The sequence below is a fragment of the Equus caballus genome, chromosome 23 (genome assembly GCF_041296265.1).
Source record: "Equus caballus isolate H_3958 breed thoroughbred chromosome 23, TB-T2T, whole genome shotgun sequence".
In the NCBI taxonomy this organism is placed as follows: domain Eukaryota; kingdom Metazoa; phylum Chordata; class Mammalia; order Perissodactyla; family Equidae; genus Equus; species Equus caballus.
In genome coordinates, this window is record NC_091706.1 from 29,458,611 (window position 1) to 29,481,222 (window position 22,612).

Sequence of the window (22,612 nt, forward strand, 5' to 3'; positions counted from 1 at the left end):
GCCACATTATAAGCTTATAATTATAGTGCTTATGGTCCAGATCACTTCTCACGAATACAGCCTTCTCCTTTTGTCTTCTGTCCTTTGCTCTAAGGATCCTATCACCAGGAGCATTCCCCGCCGCTCTCTGCCTTCCTAAATCCTGTCTCATCAGGATCCACAACATTAACTGACTAATTTGGAAGAAGTGTGATTAACAGAATTATTCTGGACCTGAAGTCCCTTGTTAACACTACAGCATCAGATTTGATTCTCGATGGACACCAAGTCACTCAAATTCCATCTCAGTTTTTACTCTGTAGATTTGTTCAGTATACGGTTGATTAAAGGACCATTCACCCCAGTTTGGTAGATAATTCAACCAGCCTCCAATCCAAAGTTTGTACAACTTTGATTTGTAGTAATTACCAACAGTAATTACAGAAACAGTTAAAACGTTCATTGCTAATATTGTAACTCTTTGGGAACCTGATATAAATGCAGTTTTAAAAGAACAGGATATTTGAAGATAGTAACGTACACCATGATTGACAAGATTTTGTGGTGAGTGTAGTTTATTGTCAGGTATAATTAAAGCTGTAGATACTATTTTGAAAGTACAGACTTTAGGGGGCAAGGGAAGAGAGTTTTTGAAGCAAAGTACAAATTAGGAATAATTACAGTGATGGTTATGGAATATCAACCTCTATTTCATCATGATGAGCTCAGTCTCCTTCAAAATTCAGTTGAGTCCGTGAAAGCATTAGTGTAAGACAAAAGGCAGCTTTGGCAAAAATACCTTTGAAATATTAAGCAGTAGAGTGATTGGCAGTGAGCAAACATAAAAGTGGACGAAAGAGTAAATGTCTTGATCACCTACGGAAATTGTACACTTCAAGTATCTTATTAAAAAACCAGTTTTTCATGTCCAATGTTGAATGCACCTGCAATTGTTGTTTTTAATCTATTTTGATGCCCAAACTGGATATAACTAAATGTTTTATGGGAGTTTATACAGGTGATGAAATTATAAAGAAAAGTAAGTGAAAGATTATCAGACAGGAGAGTGGAGGCTTCTGGGGTGATATCAACATTGTAGGATTTGACATGAGTGGTGGGTCTGTGGGTGCTCACCTCATTCTCCTTGTTTATGGTTTATGCGTGTTGCTGTTTACAAAGCAGTTATGTAGAAAATCCGCTGACACTAATACCTTCGACAGTTCATTAGCCCAAGGGTGTCTGTTATGCTTTAACCAGGGCTTTGCTCACGTTCCCTTTTGCCCACATGAAGCCAGTTATGCATTAAGAGATGACACAAACATCTCTTGAAACAAGAGATTTCTTCTTGTTTTCTAGAAGAAATAGCGAAGCTGGTCTAGCGCTTGGTGATATTTCCAAACAGTCCTTTTGTGAATGGCCGTGAGAAGATGTCCTTCTTCAGCCAAGGATGAAGTCTTATACTTGGTATTATTTAAAGTACCTGATGCCATGCTACACAACTAGTGTGTGTGCATCCATTCATCTGACAGATATTTATTGACTCACCTACCAGCTGACTCCCTGGGAAGCCAGAGCAGTTTGCCAACTAATGTGGTTAATTGGGATTTGATAAGTGCTATAAAGACACCAGAGATTCAGCAGTTTCTCCCAGCTATCGAACTTATTTTGGCTAATGGATATCACTCCCACTCCCATTTCAATCTTACAAAGGGACGCTAGAAGAGGATTGACCAGTCAGAAGGTGGAAACTTAATAAAAATTGAGAGTCAGAGACGGGAGGGAATGAAAGCAGCAGAGGAAGGAGGAAGCAGAGACTGGACAGCCAGCAAGGCCTCAGTGCCCTGCACAGTTTAAGCTGAGCCAGATGTTCTTCCTGTTTCCTTGCTTGATCTTTGCTTGATCCTCCCTCTTGCCGACGCCCTCACCTGGAGGAGTCAAGCCCAGCACAGATGCCACTGAGACAGGTCAAAGCCAGGGAAAGGTCCTGGGATCAAAACTTGGCTAAGTATGATGCAAACTTCCAAGCAGTCAGAAGTAGAAAGAGCCGGAAGATAAACCTAACCCATTTTTGAAGGGGTGCCAAAGGTGAAAAGCAGGAGAACCCAAATTACTCATCAAGTCTAAAGGGGGAGCACAGAGCCAGAAGCTGAGAGGAGAAGAGGAGTCAAGCAAGTCAGTGCCAGGTAAAAACAGAAATGGAGAGTTGAAAAAAAAAAAACAAAGCAAAGCGAAATGAAGGGTCCAAGACAATGATTGGGAGCATTCCTTGGGGTTTGATAGTGGATTTTATGGGTTAGCTTAAGTTAAAAGCAAAAGATGTGAGCAGGTACCTTCCTCCCTTCTGACATTATCTCCCACCTTATCAACAGTCCATTGTAACCAAGGCATTAACAGCACTTACCAAACAAAGTCTAGAAGCCCTTTGGGCAGTCTTGCTAAGAACCATCTTAGTCTAGACTGATTTGGCCTTGAGGATGACCACATCTCCTCAGGACAGTTCTCCCTGGATTCCTCCATTGGCTATTTTGGGAAATGACGCACTTGGACAAATGGTCTACCTAAATGAGTGATTCAGGTCTGAGCAGCATGAGACACTGGCAGATAGGAATGCCTCCCTTAGCAGCAGGAAATTCAGCACTTAGCATGTCCCATGCGGCATGCTCTCCCAGAATACTTTTAATATGATATCCCAGTGTATTTCACATTTTAAAATTACTCCATTTGGTTAAAATCAATTAGGTTTTTTTTGAGGATCTTGGTCTTTCTCCAGCCCAGTTTAAACCATAATTTCCTGAAGCCTAGGATTATCTCGCCGTGTTCTTTTTCACGTCCCCGTCGTTTCTAGTCAAGCCTCAAAACGTGAAGTCTGCACTGTGGGTTCATAGCACCTCAGAGATCATCTCGATTCTCCCCATCCCACAGTGGGAAAGTGACCTCAGTCAACGTGGAGTAGAGTGTTTAGTATCAGCCTTAAAACAAGTGTTTTCTTTTTTATTGTCTTTTCTTCCTGTCTGCTTTTCAGAGTAGAAGCAACAGTAGTTTAAACTTTTCTGCTATGTGACCTACACTCCACAGGTACCTTATAATAGCTGAGCCAGGGCTTAACAAAGGAATTGGGTGTGTGTGGTATTTATGTGAGCATGTGCTTGTGTGCGTGTGTGTGTGTGTGTGTCTGACAATCTGATGGCCGATGTGGGATGGGAGATGGGAAAGAATGTTTAGGCACTTGTGTATTTATATCAAAGAGATGGTAGGACCCACAAAAAAGAATTCATTTTTTGTGATGTTAATGTTATATTTTGGGGGGAGGTTTTGGGAGAGGAAGATTTGCTTCTAAGGGGTGGACTCATATCTCTGTGTGGGGAGGCTCAGTTATAACGACAACTGAAGTCTCTCCTGGCGTTGGGATATTTCATTCTCATAGGGAGAAATGCAATGCTCATTCCTCCTCCCTCACACCCCCCCCCACCACTTCCTTGGTGCCCTTCCAAGTTAGGGCCCTTGGTGCTGGCTGCTCAGTCCTCCCCCAGGGGTGGCTTTCCAAGGCCAAGAGGGCCAGAGAGGGCTGCTGCCAGAGATGCTTCCGTTCTGGCTCCTTCTCACTCCCCTTCCTGTCTGCTGGGGCTTTTGGTGGCAGCACCTAGTCCCGACGGGGTTAGAGTACCACCCTGGAGCGGATGGTGTGTGCACCAGCAAGCGTCCAGTCAATTCATGAGTTATCCTCTGCGTGAGCTGGGCTGTGATGTGCCGTTATCTTCCTGCTCCCATTTTACACTTCACACACCAGCTTTCTCTCCAGACAGTTGTTTGATCACTAACTACTTCGAATATCATGACCATAGGCTCATTTATTTTTTTCTGTTTTAAAGGATGGTGCTGGTGTGCACAGGGAGCAGCCACGTCAATTTACACATTTGCCAAGGTATCCGATTGTGAGCTGCCTATCAAGATGCTGACTTTAATACAAGCTTATTACCGTGAGCATTATTTAGCATTTATGTGGCTCCTCACAATTGTTTACCCATTATTTCTCAGCGCTCCCCTGTCCAGGTGATCAGTGTTAGCAACCCGCATTGTAGAGGCAATAAATCTGGGGTCCTGGAGAGGTTTTAGTAATATCCCCAGAAGGACACAAAGTGAATAACCACAGAACAGTGACTTTCCTGGAACCCCTTGAAACTGGCCTGGACCCCTCTCCCTCTAGCATACTTGGCGAGTTCACTCATTCCATCATCTGGTTTGCAGACCTGCACAGGGTGGGCTCTTCTCGCAGATTGCAGCTCAGATACCCTGAGGCCTTCCCTGGCAAGCTTATCTACAACAGCATCCCCTCCCCAAGGCTCTATCACATTCCTGTGTTTATGGACTCCACAGAGCTTAGTGCCACCTGAAGTTATCTCGTTTATGTGAAGTTGTGTGTCTTTGTGTTTGTTGTCTGTCTGCACCATCCAGGAAGGTCATCACTATGAAAATAGCAGTCTTGCCTGGGTTGTTCATTGCTGTGTCCATCCTCTTTGTTGAAAGCACCTGTCATTACAGTAGGCACTCAATAATGCTTGTTGAGAGGATGACAAAGACAGACCCTGTAAATACTGTTACTCACACGTCATTTTCTTTGCCTTTTCCTCTCTTTCTGGATTTTCTGGCCATAGTCACACATACAGTCAGTTATTCTCAATTACGCTGAGGCTAATGATCCAGGCTGTGGATGGCCCGGGTCCTTGGCTTCCTTCCCTCTCTGGCTTCCTCTCCTCTGGAGATTCCTCCAGATCTTTCGGTCTTTTCTGGCCTTAGTTGAGAGGGGTCGAGAGGAGAGTAGGGCAATGAAAGTCCTCTTAGACAATTTTGCAAGTTCTAATAGCTTTTGACAGGTACAAAGTTGAAATTATTGATCTTAAGATTTATTTTTTACCTTATTTGTGGATTTAAAAAAATGCATCTGTTTTATATATGCAGTACAGTGAAAAGTGCTTTGAAGAAGTTAAAAGCACTGTCTAAATGTAAGAGAGAATTATGTATGCATGTAGTCCCATTAACCTTGGTAATTGAGACTTGGTTGTAGATTTAAAATTCAATTAGTTTTGATAGAACAGTAGCTCACACTTTTCTACTGGGTAGAGCCAGACAAGGCTTAGAAAACGTGCCTTTGGTAGATTTTATTGTTCAGTCATCAAATCAAGACAAAGCTTACAATCCCTTCATAGGCTAAAAGGGTGGCAGTAGTGGGGATTTCTCATCAACAAGTAAGAATAGGCAAATGGTCTTAAATGATTGAGTTTTCTTGCTTCAAATTTCAGGACAATGAGAATACAGTTTCCTCCGAAAAAATCTTAGGCTGATCTTGGAAGAAAGACCCCCTGGATCATCTAAAAATAAAGTTTTCTATTTAAAGGTTGGTTTTAATGTTCATTATAGCCCCATTTGCTACCAGAAAATGGTTTGCCTTTGTGTTTTAAACATAAGGAATCAATGTAATGCCTTATACCTGATAACGTGTGCTGTTGTATTTGGTCCTCCCTACAACTCTGTCCATAGATATTATTGTTGCCACTCTATAGATGAAAAAACGGAAGCAAAACCATTAAGTGCCTTCCCCAAGGTCTTAAAAGAAGTCACCAAGAAGGTGGTCTGGCTCAAGTCTCCTGACCCCAGTTTACTATTCCCCACAATAATGTTGGAAAACCACATTGGAACGGGAAGACTCATTCCAAGTACTGCTGTCACACCAGCAAGCTTCAAAGGTCAGGCAGATATTTTACTTTACGGTTAAATTGGCCACGTTTGCTAAGTGTGTACTATATCCCAGGCCCTGTGCTTTGCCCTGGGAGGATTCAGAGAAAGTAAAAGACGGATTAGACTTTCCTGGCTCTTACAAGCTGGTGGGAATGGGAGACACATACATACAAACGTGGAAGGGCAAGGGGGACAGTGCACTAAGAGAGATACAGAGCTCTGTGGGAGCAGGGGAGGAGCAGTCTCTGAACATGTTCCAGGAAAGGGGTCGCCTTCCATGCCAAGATGAACTTTGCATGAATAAAGATTTAAGTGAGGACAGATTGAGAAGAGTGAAGAGGGGAATGGGGTGTCGACCAAATTTCATCCACCTGCAATTTTACCTACTCAAATTTTATCTACCATGGCAAGAAGTTAGTGTCTAATATTTTAAAATTACTTTTAAATACAAGTATTTGCGTATTAGTTATATAAATAGAGGTAAACACCAGAACAACTGTGATAGAAACGGCTCAAGTGGTTTCCACGGGGAATGGAACTGGGGGGATAGGAAGGATTGGAGTTGTGAGGTTGGGGAGGGCCTGTCACGGTTCTTTATAAAGCCTTCAGTACTATTTGGTTTTAAAGGCACAAGTATGGATTCCTTAGATAAATATTAATTTTTAAGTGAGCCTTAAAGAATGAGTAAGGTTTCTACAAGGAGAGGGAGGAGGTGGGTATTTCTAGCAGAGGACCCAACATTAACAGAGAGAGGCGGCAGGAGGGCAGAGGGAAGAGCAGGTAACCCATTAGGATGACTGTGGAACACACCTGCCTGCGTGGGGACACATGAGCTGGTGCTTGATTGCAGAAGGCCTTGGATAGAAGGGCACGCACAGACACACACACACACACATGCACATTCATGTGGTTGTAGGCTGGAAAGCAATAATGTGTAGTGGGCCAAGGGGTGATATGCTCAGAACTGAGCTTTACGTACAGCAGTGGTTCTCACCTTGGAGATTAACTTCCTTAATGGCCTCCCAGCTCCATTTTAGAAGCCTTGAAAATGGTAGTCCATTTTGTCATTGTCATCCACCACAGTCATGCACCACGTAACAATATTAACGATGCTTCGGTCCCTGATGGACCACGTATGTGACAGTGGTCCCATACGGGTAGCACCACATAGCCTAGGTGTGTAGTAGGCTCTACCACCTAGGTTTGTGTAAGTACACTGTGTGATGTTCACACAGCAATGAAATTGCCTAATGATGCATTTATCAAAACATCATCCTTTCATTAAGTGATGTCTGCCTGTACTGATTTTAGTCTTGTGAATGTTGAATAATGAATTATTCATTTCAATTATTTGAGTCAGCCCCACTGGCTGAAGACGGTAAAGGCTGACTGAAGAAAAAAACTAAAATTTGTTATTCAACATTCACAAAACTAAATGAGTAAAGAAGAACTTTAAGTTCTGTATCAGGGTTCATGTAAGGCAAAAACATTCTAAAGGAAAGATGGATTTGAGGACATATATGATTCTGAGTGTAAATGTCTGGGTACAAGCCAAAATTCCAGGGAGCATTTCAGACTTTCGAGGCAGTGGAATTGGTGAAACCAAAGTCAAGCTCTCCAAACAGTAAAGGGGGCCCAGGTAATATCTGGAGTACAGGTGGAAGAGGCAGAAAATTTCATTAATGTAATTGTATGATATGATGAAAGGACAGAGTTGGAAAATAGGATGGCAGGGTAGGGCAGAGGGAACTGGAGGGCCCAGGATGGATGGAGAGATCAGCTGGGCTGGTGGGGGAAAGGGGCCATGGGCACACCCTCTGCATGTCCCCTCCCCCACCCTCTGAAACCCTTTGTGACTCTTCAGTGCTCTGTGATGCAGGCCTGGGATTATAGGCAAGTGCGGACACTCTCAGAGCTCAGTTGCCTCAGGCAGCCTTGCGATTCAGAAAATGGAGTTCAGTCAATGGAATGTTCTCTCATTTCTGAATAGCCGTATTGAGTTGTTTTTGAGCATCTGCTCAACATTCTTAGATAGTGACCACAACCTCACCATCGTGTGTGGGTTGTGGTTGCTTCTTCTGTTCCTGTGCTTCCTGGTGGGGATTCCATCTTTACCAACCTTCCGGAAAACCAAAATCTACCAAAAGGTAAGGATCCCTGGGCAAGCCACCAACAGGGATTTTTTTATTGTTGTTTCCATTTCTAGTCCCACATTTTTAAATGAGTTGGTCCAGAGAGACTCCTAAGATGGCAAGTCTGAATAGAGGATAGAACATCATATTTCTAGGGGAATAGGCCAGGCAGGACTAGGGCTTCAGCTGGGACTGTTTCCCATTTAAAACTCACAGACCATCTGGGTGTGGTGGAGGATTCCTGGATAAAATCCCATCAGTGACTTCACGGCCCTGCATTAGGTTATTTAGAGAGTTTGGGATCTGTGTAGGAGGACACTGTTCCCAACACTGGATCATGAGTCACATTCCCATGTCGGGCGTCGTTCGACCAAACCGTCCTTTGTGTTGGGCAGATCAGGAGAGCAGGGCTGAGCCTCTGAGCGGACACTGGAGTGTGAGCTCTGTCCCAGGATACAGGGTCCTATCTGAGGAAGCACAGATGTGACTGTGGGCCTCAGAGTCTATGCCCTCCTTGAGCAGAGGACTTCTGACTGAGAAGATCAAGTGTGGACTCCAGCCAAAAATCCTCCTTCGAGTTTTTCAAAGAAGGAAAAATTGAAAGTATCTTATCACCTTTAGAAATTCAGAAAGGGAAAGAATACAAAGTGCTAGTAATAAAAATAGAGAGTGACATTAATCTTGGATGAATATCTGAGTTTCCTAGAGAGAGGGGCAAGACAACTAAGTCCTCGCTCCTCATTCTTTTCTTTTTGTTCTCAGCGTCAGGGCAGAGCCAAGAGGAGAAGAAAAGGTGGAACATCAAGTGGTAAGGTTCCGCCTATCCCACCTGAGCTCTCCAAGGGTGACCCTTCCTGTCCTCTCCATGAGGTCCCAGGTCCATGGTCTCTGAGGATGTCAGTCGCTAGATAGAGTCCCTCTCAGAAAAGAGAGGCCTCAGAGGAAAGGCTCATGGGAAGGTAGTCAGAACCCGAGACATTTCTCAGATTCCTGCTCTGCTCAGTTCTGGGCATGAAGCAGTGATGGGCCTGGACAATGGGTGTTGCCCAGTGGGTGGCCGTGGGAGACGTCAAGAGTCAGAACTTCTGTCTCCTGACCTTGTGAAACTACGTTGACTTCCTGGATGATCAGACTCCTCTTTGAGGTAACCATTGACCTATGTTCCTCACATGGTGGTTTTGAACATCTCATGGGATAATGTATGTGAAAGTACTTTATAAATGAAGCAACAAACACATGTGAACCTTATTAATATTATCATTGACTGTTTGACCACATCTACTGATTCTTGGGGCCTTCAGAGTTAATATCCCGTTAATATCCCAAGGGTCTCCCATAAAGGGACTCCTGTGTAACACCTATGCTTCTGCCTTTATTACATGTAATTCACTCTTCTGGTTTCCCAGGTTGGAGAAATTACCAGAGGGAAACAGAGGAGAAAAAGAGGCTAATTTCTATTCTGAAAAGGTGACTGGTCTTTTCTTTCCTGATCCCTCTTTAACATGTTCTATGTAATTCCAGGGATTCAGTGCAGCCTGCAGTAGCCATGGGAGGGGTTTGCCATAGGAACGGGTATGTGAATGAAGGCCTTGGGGTGAGGGCTGCTGAGTGTATTGTGAAGTCATAGATGTGGGGCATTGTGAAGGGGCAGCAGGCTTCAGGTGGCCCTTACCCTGTCAGGCCAGCAGGTCCTCCTTTCCTTGTTTGGTACTGGCTACAGTTTTCTACTTCCTGTCTCCCGCAGGCCCCTAGGCCGGCCTCACGATACCACCCGCTTTCGTCAACTGTTATGCCCAGACCCCTCCTGTGAGGTGTGTAATAGCACAACTGCTGAGATCAATCGGCTGCTGTTCCTGGAGGACCTGGAAGATGATACCACCTCTGTGTCCTCTATGGCTTCCACAGCTTCTGGGACTGAGTCATCATTCACTCTGTCCTCTGCCTTCTCAGAAGTCCCTCCAGGAGACCTAACACCATCCCCTCCACCTGACCCTTCCCCACCGCCCCCCTCCATTCTCTCACCTAACCCAACGACACCCTTAGCTGACTTTCTTTCACCCTCACCACCGGGTCACTCTATGCCACCAGAGCCTTTTCCTCCCTTGGAGTCCAAATTCCCAGCAGACCATTCCCCACCCCAACCCCTTGCCCTTCCCCCTCTCCCACCACATGACACTCAGGCAACGGATGCTATTCTCCAAACAGAGGCCACTCTGTCTCTGAATATGACCTTCTCTCTTGACCGCACCCTTTCCCAAGATATTAACCCCTTACCAAATTTGTCCCAGATGATGAATCCCACTGATTCACTGGCTTGCCATCACACACCACCAAGCCTGTCTGTCTCACCACCGACAGACCACCCTTTAACTGTGACTCAACGTAAATCGGTTTCCATCTCATTGAAGTCTGTTCCAGAGAACTCATCTCCAGATAGCCCTGGTGGGTTGTCCACTTATGTCCCAACAGTCAGAGGCACTGACCATTCAAGTCTGTCCATTTCAGAATTCTCTTGTGGTCAGGCTCCTGCCAAGAACATGTTCCTCCCCACATTATCACACTCTCATTTTCAACGAGAGCAAGTTTCCCTCCGTCTACCAGAGACCTGTCTCTGGGGAGACTCTGCTACCAATCGCATGGAGGCCAGCAGCCATTCTTTCCTTGGCCTTAACGGCCAGGCATTCTTGGCAAGACAAATGAAAAAGAGAATGGATTTCCGGATTTTAGAGAACAAAGAAAAGGAGGAAGGACTATTTTCAAAACAAATGTGCTCAGAAAACCAACAGATGTCTTCAGGGAATTCATTGCAGCCACTTGACGTACAAGACACCACAGCCCCCAAAACTGGCTGGGACATCAAAGGCAAGCCAGAGCAGCTGAGCATTTGTCAACAGCTACTGTATGTCAAGACTTTGGGAGAAAACTTGCAGCAGAAATATACCCAGCTCTTTTGGGGTCTTCCCTCTCTGCACAGTGAGTCCCTGGTGGCCACTCTCCTGGTTTCCAGCAGTAGTGTCCCACTAGGGTCTCATTTTGTCTTATTCAATGGAATCTGTAATGCTTCTGCAGTCAAGATGTGGGATCAAGAATCTCCACCACTTCCCCATTCTCACCCTCCTCCCCTCCCCGATGTACATCCGCAACCCTTCTCTCAGACCAAACCCCAATCCCAGCCCCCACCTTTCACTCAGGTCCAGCCCCATGCCCACCTTCAATCCCCACTCTCAATCCTACCATCTTCTTCTCCATCCCAGATTAGGGACCATGGAGTGTCTTTCCATAGATCCCAGATTCAGTCAGACTCTCATAGCTCAACTGAAAATCAACACCTCAAATGGCACATGTTGCAGAAGCAACAAGAAAGTCTGTGGGGTTTAGTCCCTGCATTCCAAAAATCTCGAGAAGCCATTTGTCCTCAAGCTGTCTCCCCTCCGTTGGTCAGCCAGTCCTCCCATGCCTATGTACCAGTCTCTGTCCTTCCTGGCCATGTTCATATCACCAGTGAACCCCAGGATAAAATCGAGCTCCACATTCCAAGGAGGCTAATCTCACACTGCTGCCTCCATGCCAGTAGGAATCTAGAGTCTCCGTGTAAATTCACAGAAACATCTCAGCAAAAAGGCAGACATGCTCACTCACAGCTCCGTCAGCTTCAGGGCCAGAGTAGCAAGGATCTAGCAGAGACTGAATTGAGTTTCCCAGGAAGCTTCCATGAGACGATCTCAACAAAGTTTCAACTAAGGCAGGACATGAAGAGGAATCTTGGATATATCCTAGAGAAGAGCCCAGAAGATAGTCCTCAAAGGGTCTCAGAATGCTACCTACTAAAGAGTCTGAGGGCTGCCTCAGAGACAAAAAGTAGCTGTGTGTGTCACTCAAGGAATTACTCAGGGAATGAACTCTTAAATGTCTCAAGGAAGGACACAGACCAGAATGAAATGAAAACCATTCTTAGATTACATCTAAGCCAGAAGTTTTGGCAGATCACTGCGGGGAGGATCCCTCTAGGGGTGTGTCATTCATGGCTGGCTGAGGACAACCCATCCCCTCCTTCTGGGAGGTCCCAGAACAATATGGAAAACAAAAATTTGAAAAATGTAACAGTAGGTGGGGTCCACCCCCAGATGACCACTCTAGAGCTTTCTTTTGTGGATCCCAACACCCGACAGGTGCTAGAAGCCCATATTATAAGATTTCGCGTGAGTCAGAGGTGGGGCCTACCCCTCAAAGTTCTTGAATCCATAAAATCCTATAGGTTGAGAGAAGCCAAAACATGGCCTCTTCCCCAATTTGACTTTCTCTCCTCAGCCACCTATATTTCTGGGGTGGATTCCAAAGCTGAGGTTTCCAAGCCCCTTGAGGGAAGCTCTAAAAGTTTCCAGGGAAATAAGGTGAAAACAACGAATTCAGTCCCCATCCTGGATCTTCCACTCCCTGCTACCTCCTCTGCGGGCAACGAAGGACAGGGGGCCCTAAAACCATCCCACTCTGATATCGACCAGGAGCTTGCCAAGGACATCCAGGCAATCGAGCATGGCAGACAGACTTCAGAGATCCTCACACACAGCTTTATAGACAAAGTGAGTCAGAGGAAGACTGCACTAGACAATAACAGATGCAGCCGAGAGGTACCCACAAGGCAAGCTGGGGCTGGACATGTGCCAAGGGATGAGAGTGTGAGTTCCAGTGATAGAGAGGACATGATTCAGGGCCAAAAGATGGTGGAGAAGAATTTAAAACATTTTTCGACGTCCACCATGAACTTCAGGGAGATATTCAAGGCTGAGGAGCTGTGCACTCTTACATCACAATCTTGTGACATCTTGACAACGAACAAGTTGGGAAGCTCCCAAATGGTAAATATCAATATGAGTAATGTAGAAACTACCCTGACCAGTGAATGTCCCTCACCAAAAATACCAGTTCCCCAAGATTCCAAACCATCAGACATTAAAAAACAGCTCCTTACTGAGTTGAAGTTTCAATTGAAGAGCAAGGAACATAGCCAGCCTAAAGGCTCTCCCGCTGACGTATCCCTTACTTCAGATAGCTTGCCTTCCGACTCCTCACTGACTCAGTCCCAGAGCGTGTCCAGTGGGGACATGGGAGCTTCCCAGGTGCTGCAAGTCCACTTGGAGGACAATGGGGATTGGCGGGAACCCAGGGCCTCTAAGCATGTCTCATGGAAATGCCAGGATCGGAATCTCCCACCAGCTGCAAAAACAGTGAGACCTCTGGATTCCAAAGCAGCAGAATGTGGAAGCGAGGATTCAGGAGTTGGGACGTCTAAAGCCAGAAAGAAGAGCCACTCTATCGAGGACAGAGTATTAGAGGGCACTTCCCCGTATCTGTCACAGAATGAACAGTTCCCTCTTGAAAGTTACTTCAGAAAAAAAATGAGGCAGTTTTTTCAGTGGATTAATTCCAAGAAAAAAATCACAGGGCAGGAAAGTCCCCAGCAAAAAGCCAAGTTCACGTCAACCTTTGCACCGCTCCGAGACCCAGCTCAAAGTGCAGCTCTCGTGAGCTGTGGGCCTCCTGAAGCTCATGAGCTCATGGCAGCCATCGGGAAGATCCTAGAGGAGAAACTGGCATGTAGATACGAACCTGAGGCTGCAGAGTTAAGTCAGCAGAAGGGGGAACTGCAGGCCCAGGTAGAGCCTGACGAGGGACATCCCTCCAACTACGGGGCTCTCTCTGACCCACAGCCAGGGGAATGGGCAAGGACCACGTCCTGCAGCCAAGATGCTGTCCCCCCTGACAAGAGTTTTCGTACAAGGGTTAGACAGAAAAGAGACAGGATCAGACAGCCCTGGAAAGTTGTGGCCTTCAAGGACCAGCATTTATGCCAGAGTCAACCACCTTCCCCACCCTACAGGGAGTCTGTACCCCATCCAAGACCCACCTGCATGCATGATGTATGCCACATCCCTCCGGCCACCCTCGCCTCTAGTGAAAGCACTGTGTTCAGAGATCTGACTCTTCTATTCAAACAGGAAATGCTTCTCCAACACTTCCAGGGAGGAAAAATGTCCCCAAAGAAATCATTCAGTCCTTGTTGAGAAAGCATTGCAGTTTTCACGAGAACACATCCTCTGATGAGAACCATGGTTAGCACAACCAAGGATACTGATCATTCTGAATAAATGTTTCTGCTAAGAGAGAGTAGTGTTCTCTGTGTGGTGCTTTGGGGGAGTGGGTTTGGGGTTCCCAGGGCTTATGCTCAGGGAAAGGAAGGAGGGAAGTCAGCTCTGACTGATTCCTCTTTTGGTTTCTGCAAGATGACCAGTCCCTTGTAGGGGGCCTGACAGTGGCTTTCTCAGTTTTATCTTGGGTCCTGTATTTGACCTTACTCAGATGTCCTGTACTTAAAACACTTTACTTTTTCATAAAAAGTACAAAAAGTTTACTCTAAAAACTTCCGGGCCTTTTCAAAATGAGAAAAACCCTTCAAGTCCAGAACTTGGCTCAACTTGTCTTTCCATCTGCTCCCTCACTATCCTGAACTATACACAGCTGCAGGGTGGGATGCGTTCCTCTGGAAGGATACAGCCAGAATTTCCCCTTGTTGCCTCAGAAAGTTTTGGAATTGGAAGTGTGGGGGCGTTTAGGCCCTGAGGTGAGTTGCAGGGGGAAATGTTGCTCTTGGATCTCTTGGTGAGGAATGAATGTCACCTGCTCCTAAGAGCCTTTCTCTCCCTCAGGAAGTCTGGGTGGTGGGCCACGTCCCCACGCCTCAGCTGACCCTAACGAAAATGGGGAGCAGTCCACCCTTCCCCTTCCTCTACCCTTCCTGGAGCAGAAGGGAGGAGAGAACTCGCAGCTCTGAAAAGGACCAGAGATAGGAATATTTTCCTGAAAACCGTAACTTACCTTCATTTAGAAAACGTTGTTGATTCCTGAGTATCTCACAGGTGAGCAGTCAGTGCAGGTGTGTGTATGGATGGGTTTTGCGATTGTGGACACTGGAGTGGCCAGGGCGGGGTCCAGGAACTGGGTGGGTCCCGCCGAAGAATCTGTTATATGTGGGGTGTTAACCTGTCTGGAAGGCACATTCTGAGCTCAACAATGAGGTCTCCCTGCATGTGAGGACACCTCAAGGAATGGGCAGAGCCGCTCCAGAGGGAAACTTCCTCAGGATGCCCAGCTTGGTAGAATTATTGCAAGACCAAGAGATCACCTGGCTATCACTTGTAGGAATGGTCAGCGGGCAGCCACCCAGAATTTGGGGCAAAAGGAGACAACAAGTAGGGAAAAAGGAATGGTGGAGTGAGTGGAAAAGGAAGGAAAAAATGAGGAGGGGAAGAATGACCTTATCATCACTCCTCATGATCCCTGAGGGTCACTTCGAGCTCAAAATGTCCCTTCCAGACAGATTAACAGCCCACATCCTGGCCATCCACTCCACCCAGCACTTACCTTACCTAGGCCTCACCTCCTGGAGACTAATCAGGGCTGGGGGGAGCACAATGATACCACTGCAGCTAAGAGAACTTGGGATAGTCTTCGAGATTGAAGACAGTATCTCCAGGAATGTTGTCAAGGAGGTTGTCCTCTCATTTGGTGCCTGCCTTCCCAGCCATGCTGCATCTTACACCAAGGTTACAGTAATTTAGGGGTGTGTTAGTTACTATATAACAAATACCCCAAAAGTTAATGGCTTAAAAAACCAAGTATTTATTAATTCATAGTTTCTGTTGGTGAGGAATCTAGGCAAGGCCTACCTGGGTTCTCTGCTCCAAGGTCTCTCACAAGGCTGCAATTAAGGTGGCAGCTGGGGCTGGGGTCTCATCTGAAGGCTTGACTGGGGAAATACACACTTCTTCGCTCACTTCTATAGCTGCTGGCTGGATGCAGTTCCTCAAGGCCTGTTGGACTGAGAGCCTCAATTCCTGGATGGCTGTTGGCTGGAGTTGGCTGGAGGCAACCTTCAGTTCCTTGTCATGTAGGCCTCTCCAACATGGCAGCTTGCTTCATCAAAGCCAGGAGAGAGTCTGCTAGCAAGACAGAAGTCACAATCTTGTAAACTAATGAGGGAAATGATATCCCATCACCTTTCCCTTATTCTATTAGTCAGAAGCAAATCACGAGGTCCAGTTTACACTCAAGGGGAGCAGTTTATACCAGGGTGTGACTAGCAAAGGAATGGATCTTTGGAACCTTCTTAGAACTCTTCCTAACACAAGGGTTTCTTCTTGGACATCCCACTGAGTTCACTGAAGCAAAAGTGACCAAAGGGACCAAGTGGATCCTTGTGCTCACCCATATCCACGTCATCAAAGTTAAAGCTGTTTAATGGCTAAGCGGAGTAACGTCTGGTAAGAAAAACATCAAAGAGATTGAAGCATCCAAAGAAGGAGGGAAAGGTGGCATGGAGGTAAAGGCCGTGTGAGGTCATCATGAATGGTAAAGTGAAAGGAGCCCTTAGAACCACCTGCCTCACCACTGCCAGTATTCAGACTTAGAGGGGAGGAAAAATTAGGTGCAAGATGGCTCATCCTCGCTCCGCCACCGTATCTCCACTCTGCTCTAGCTGCCCGACTATAGGCCTAAAGAAGCAACCTTTAGTTCCCATACAGATAGCCAGGCTTATAGAGGAAGCAAACCCTACAGCCTGCAAGGTTTAACTTCTGCTCTTATTGATATATTTAACATAGCACATCCGTCATTTCAAATTTGCTTCTCACAGCTTGAACATCAGAGAGAATGAATCACACAATCGATGGCAAAGCCAGTACTAGGGAATTCAGCATGTAGCTCCCATTCCGGGATGTTTTCCATGAACCCATTGCCAAAGAGCTTCTAACCAAGGGAGAGGTGGTGGCTCAAAAGGGCTGACTTATTGGCTGGGGTCACAAAACAAGTCATACCTGGTGCCCAGATATTTGCTTCTATTCAGAGAAACACTGGATGGGCAATGAGACAGAATTTGCACACTCAGCACATCTAGGCAGTGAACTGTCCAAATGAGGTGACAGTACCACCCAGGAGTGATCCCACACTCTTGTTCTGCTTCTAGTACTGTTTTCCTTTTTCCCAGATTCCAGTTCCTATGGGAAAGCAGGACTCTTACCAAAGAAGGAAAACGTATTAGCTGAACAGCGACTGGAGAGATGAGGATGAATTTCTCTAGAAACAGATTTCATGGGCTTGCTGCTTATACCCAGAGATCAGTGCTGTGCAGCTTGGGGGGTGGGGGTGGGGGGTGTCATTTACATGATATTCTGTGGCGCCTGAAGAATTTTCAGTGACATAGAATGTGACGTGAATGGGTTACCTGCATTTTTATTCCCTCGAGCCCACACTCCAAATCTAACGTCAGGGCGAATAAAATGCATGAATTGACTGGTACCTGGATGTGGCTTGGGTATGGGAACCCCAGATCCCAGCTTCAGGCACTGTGAATTTCTCTGGTACCAGGTGCTGCCTAAGGGAATCAGCTTTCTTGAGGCAGCCTTCACATGGATTAACACTCAGAACTGTGCCCTAATCTGCAGCCACAATGAAGGGGCCCAGGCTATGAGAAGGGGCTCGTCTCTCTCTTTTCTTTTTTAAAGATTGGCACCTGAGCTAACAACTGTTGCCAATCTTCTTCTTCTTTTTTTCTCCCCAAATCCACTCAGTACATAGTTGTATATTTTAGTTGTGGGTCCCTCTAGTTGTGGCATGTGGGACGCAGCCTCAACGTGGCCTGATGAGCGGTGCCATGTCCACACCCAGGATCCGAACCAGTGAAATCCTGGGCCGCCAATGCGGAGCGTGCGAATTTAACCACTTGGCCCCGGGGCTGGCCCCGGGGCTCCTCTTGAGGCCTCTCCTCTGGAACTTCCATTGGCCCTAGATCAGAGCCTAAATTAGGCTATTTTCCTGGGGTCACAAGGACACGTTTGGTCTTCCTTAGGGATGCCAAGTGGAAGCTCAGAGATTTGTGGAGGCTTCCTCCCTATCTCTCCCAGGAGACTCGGGGTCTGTTCCTTCCTTCTATGGGGGCCAGGAGGTAGAGAAGGAACTGAGTATTATGCAAGTTTAGCAATGCTTCACTGTGGGAGGGGGTTGGGCTGACAAGAGTAGGTAATTTTCCTTTGCAGGGATTCTTGCCCAGCTTGAGGCAACCTTCATTTGAAGCAGGATAATGCTGTTTCTACCCTCCACCTGAGGGGACTCCAGAAGGAATAAAAGTTACCTTTCCTCATTTGTCTTACAGGAAGTTCTGGGCTTCTGGGTTCAGGAGTTATTAGTGGCTTTCATGTTTCCTGAACCCAAACAGAAGTTGTGAGATACCTGTTGTACAGTCCTGTCCAGACCCTCATGTGGGAGGAGACTTTAGCTGGCTGCTCCAAGGAGAGAGGAGATAGGGGTGGACACAAGGGCTGGGGTGAGAGAAGGAGAGTTGCCTAAAGGTAGCAGTGGCTCCAAGACCCTGAGAATCAGGATGTAGAGACGAGCCCCTTAGGTGGACGGGTTCTGTGTGGAAGTCCTCTAGGAGATAGCACAATGTTTTAAGGGACGAAGTGATGATGCTGAGATGACTAATCATCAAGCCCCATCATCTTGAGAGTTGTCGCAAGACACAGCATTACTCACACTTAGCACAGAGGCTGTGCAGCCACTGGCCTTTCAATGGGCCTGAAGGGCTTGGGCAATGAAAATCCCAGGGGCAACCAAGATGGACTCAAGGTCACAGGCTCTTACCTACATATTTGATGGTGAATACTTAACTAAATAGGCAAAAAGCTCCCATTAATGACTAATATTGTATATCTTCCTACCCTTTAAAATGGGGTCTTTGAGCCAGATTTAATTTAATTTAGAAAAATGAAGTACTGCTTATTGTACTTCAATGTTGTGAAACAAATTTATGCTTTTTATGTATATTATCCCATTTAAACTTTACCATGCTTTGAAGTAGGTTTCTTTACCCTCTTTTATAGAAGGGCACGACCTGAAGGACAGAGAAACTAATCTATATTCAGAGTGCTAGCACAGAAGAGGGAGCCAGGGATGGAGAGCCCCCTTACACTGTGAGGGATTCTTTGGATGTAAATGATGGCAAGCACAATTCAACTGACTTTAAAAACAGGATCTGTTGACTCAGGCACCTGAAAAAGGTCTGGGAGTAAGGCTGCCCTCAGGCAGGAGGATTCATACTGGGGCTCAGCTGATGTCATCAAGTTTCAGTTTCTATCTATTTCTCTGTTCTAGATTCTGGACTGGCTACCTTATAAGTCTGTCTGGCAAGTTCGTAGCTACATCTTCCAAACTAAAAGCGCAGCTAAAAATGGGTTGTTTCTCCCACTAGTCCCTTCAAAAGTCCCACTGTGCCTTATTGTCTCCAGTTGGGTCACATGCCCATCCCTGACCAATCACTGTTGCCAAAAGCATGGACCAATCTTTTTGGCCAAGCCTGAGTTCAATGCCCTCCTTTAAAGTAAGAGCGTTAGTGATAAACAACTCCACTTGACATGGACTGAAACTGACAACGGGGTTAGATCCCCAGAGGGCAAAAGAAGGACTATTCTTAGAAGGTGAGTGAATGCTGAGTGTCAAAATAAAAACAAAAACAAAACGGAGGTCTACTTCAGCCCTCTCTCTCACCACCCCATTTCTGCCTTCTTGTCCAGAGTCATGCCATGGACTGAAGGTTAGAGTTAGAGGAAATGCCAATTCTGTGGAGGACAGGAAAGGAACTCAAAGTGGAAGGAATCAATCAGAGGCCCCAACATCCATGTGGATAGACCATCCAATGATCTGATCTCTCACTGTCTGCTCCTTCTCATCTTAGAGTCCTTTACCTTCATTCCAGTTCAGTTATGGCCATAGCCTAGAACTTATCACCAGCAACACTTGTGTGTTCTGAAAAAATACAGTCTGACATTCCACCCTTTGTCCTCTCAGCTTATGCCCTCAGCATGCTAATTCCTCAACCTATTCAGGAACTACAAGCCGCTCTATACTTTCCCCTGCTCACCTGACAACCTTTGTCTTCATTTCCTCCCTCTCCAAGGAAAACTTCATGGGGCATCACTTAATCCTAAACCTAAATATACTGCTCTGCTCTAAACAGCCTACCCCCTTCTTTCATTCATCCTGTCTAGCAAAATCCAACTCTGCCTGTTTTAGCACTGCCTTCAAATAAGGGCCTACTTCCTCTTGGATAAAATCACACAAGTGTCTTTGTGCCCCATAAACTTCTGTTCTACATCTGTTGCTCAGCTCCACCACTGCCTCAGAATCCAGTCATTCCTCCTGTGTTACCATGTGCCAGACGCTCTTCCAAGCACTTGGGACACCCAGTGGAGGCAACAAACAGAGGCCCTGTCTCGGGGGAGCTTCTGTGATTTTTGTCTCAGTCAACTCTCTTGCCTAAGTTCTCAAAACAATTCCACTTTCCTACACCTTGTCCACACTCCTGGCTCACTGATCATATGTGCTGGACCACCAAAGGGAAACAGAGAAGTCATCAGATGGGAACTTTTCTGCATAAAAACTTCAAAACAAAACAAAACCAAAACCAAAATGAGATCCTCCATCTCTTCTCTCCTCCTTCCTTCCCACCATACTGAAAGGTTTCCCTCAATGCTTTCCTTAATCCTCCCAACCTGGGATCTGCCCGCCCTTTCCAAGTCACAACACTTTCACATGTTTGGACTATCTGCCTTAATTACCTAGTTTTCCAGAGGACCAAGACTACATTTACCTCATCACCGCTGGAAACACCAAGCAGAGCTCAGAATCCTCTGGTGGAATACATTGGCACTGGGAGGGATTTCTATGGGGAGGTCCTGCCCAGCATGCTCTGGGGCGTGGCCACGTCCGGGGGCAGGGCCTGAGAGACTCTGAGAGCCTGTTTGGCTTCTTGAGGGCGAAGGCACCAGCAACATGGCCAGACATCTCCCCTCAGGCTTCTGGAAGATATGAGTTGAGATTTAATTCAAAGACAGGCTCTGAGGAAGGTTTCTGGATGCCTGAGTGACCTTCCCCACTGCCCTGCCCGAAGGATCCTTTCCTCCATCTGCCATTTCCATTACGGTGGGCAGGCCCTCACAGCCCCTGGGCCCCCAAACTCTCACGCCAGGCCCAGCCTTAGAAGGCGCTCAGAGGCCTGGGGGCAGGGCTGTGCCTGCCCAGCACCACCCCCTTTGACGATGGCACTCTTAGCAACTCCACCAAGGTGAGAATAGTAATAAACAGAGCAACAATATTGACAACTGTTAAGGCTTCACCTTACACTGGCTGCCTGGCCTTGCACAAGTAGCCTGAGTCTCAGATCTCATCTATTATGTGCAGATACTGACGTGTACCGATAGGGTTGGTCCTCGGAACTGGAATGAATGAGTAAAGAGTTTTGAACAGTGTTTACCTAACACTAGAAGTTTAATATGTGCTGCCCATTATTAGCACTCATTTAAAATGCTAGGCCTCCTCTTTATTATTTTAGAAGTATCAATTTACCACTCATGCATTCTTCCTTCCTTCAGAATGAATTTATTTAGTACCTAACATGTGCCAGACACTATGCCAGGCTCTGGAATACAATGGTAAGCAAAAAGGTAGAGTCTCTGCCTTCATGGATCTTACAGTCTAGAGGGGAGATCAGGCAGAAATTAATCAGACAAGATTGTGTAAATGTCCCACGTTACATTCTATGAAGGGTTCATGAGCTGGTTGTCGGTGCCAAGGGAGTTTAAAACATGGGGATTTGGCCTAACCAAGGAGAAGAGGGTCGTCCTCACCCATCCCTCAGGAGCTGATCAGGCTTAAGAGGTAAAAGGCGAGTAGGAGACAACTTGGCAAAGCAGGGAGGGAGAAGTGTTCCAGGCAGAGGAATCTGGGCGATGAGAGCAGAGAGAGTGAGGAGGGAGGAATGTGATGCAACAAGAAGAGGGAAAAGCGTGGGGGGCACAGACTAAGCAGAGTTCTCTGGGCCAAATCAACTAGTTAAGTCTTTGGCGCAATGGGGAGCCAGGGGAAATTTTTAAGTTAGGATTTATTTAGATGTGTAGGGTATTCAGATTTTAGTTGTATTATTTGAGGTTCCAAAAGATTACTGTGAATTAACACTGTGAATTAACGAATTACAGTGATTTAACGTGAAGAATGCTTTGGATGGGGTAAACAGGATGTGAGAGACCAGTGAGAAGGCCACTGCAGTAATCTATGAGAGAAATGATGTCAGCATGGACCACAATGGTGGTGGCCAAAGTGGGGTAACGTGGACGGATGTGAGTGGCATGACTTCATTAATTCTAATAAGACGGAACATTTTTCCTTTTGTTTCGCTCCAGTGCCCAAGAGGTACAGGTTGGTGCAAGATGTGGGGTCTTTTATAGAGTTGGACAAGTCAGCAGACACGAAACATTTGAAAAGGCTGCTTGAACTGCTGACTAGCCAAAATCAAAGAGGAAGTTGACCTTCAACCCTTTGTTTTATTCCAGCTGCAGAAGTCATTTTCAGTTACTCTCTGACTCAAGTAAACACCACTCCCTGTCACCTTATCCCTTTGAGGGTTGGTTCACTTCTACCTTTTCACTGGGACATGATTCTCACCGACAGTAGAAAGCTCGGCACCCAGACCTGCAGCTGTGAAGACGCTTGCTCCCCTCTCGAACTATTAGTACTTCTGGGAAACACGTCCCAGTGCCAAACTGTCCTGGTCCTGAAATGATCCCGTTATTTGGGGAGGTAGTCAAGGAAATTGCATGTTTTAAACCCCGAGCGGCACTCTCTTTGGACATCGAAAGGTGTAAATGATAAAATACTTGCTAGAC

The 22,612-nt window shown here is 46.2% G+C and overlaps 2 protein-coding genes and 1 long non-coding RNA gene across 27 annotated transcripts in view; 2 read left to right on the forward strand and 1 right to left on the reverse strand.

Moving 5' to 3' along the window:
* Positions 1–22,612, forward strand: part of CARNMT1 (carnosine N-methyltransferase 1) — a 222,026-nt gene that overhangs the window by 110,532 nt on the left and 88,882 nt on the right. The window contains exons 9-10 of one of the 6 annotated variants that reach the window (XR_011431496.1): positions 3,849–3,956; positions 5,277–5,370. The exons of 2 other annotated variants lie outside the window; for them this stretch is intronic. The gene's annotated coding sequence lies outside the window, so the exon portion shown is untranslated. Of the gene's footprint in view, positions 1–94; positions 115–3,848; positions 3,957–5,276; positions 5,371–22,612 lie in introns of those variants that run through there. 3 more of the 6 variants (XR_011431497.1, XR_011431494.1, XR_011431500.1) reach the window with 3 other exon arrangements.
* Positions 1–22,612, reverse strand: part of LOC138920402 (uncharacterized) — a 110,945-nt gene that overhangs the window by 4,286 nt on the left and 84,047 nt on the right. For 12 of the 20 annotated variants that reach the window (XR_011431514.1, XR_011431510.1, XR_011431507.1 and 9 more), the window contains one exon: positions 15,569–15,838. This is a non-coding gene — a long non-coding RNA (uncharacterized lncRNA). Of the gene's footprint in view, positions 1–15,565; positions 15,842–22,612 lie in introns of those variants that run through there. The other 8 variants (XR_011431522.1, XR_011431521.1, XR_011431502.1 and 5 more) reach the window with 2 other exon arrangements.
* LOC138920400 (spermatogenesis-associated protein 31D1-like) lies at positions 7,529–14,007 on the forward strand. Its single transcript, XM_070248619.1, has 4 exons — positions 7,529–7,859; positions 8,607–8,652; positions 9,251–9,311; positions 9,589–14,007. The coding sequence occupies exons 1-4, from the start codon at positions 7,662–7,664 to the stop codon at positions 13,904–13,906; spliced, it is 4,623 nt and encodes a 1,540-aa protein (XP_070104720.1). The 5' UTR covers positions 7,529–7,661; the 3' UTR covers positions 13,907–14,007.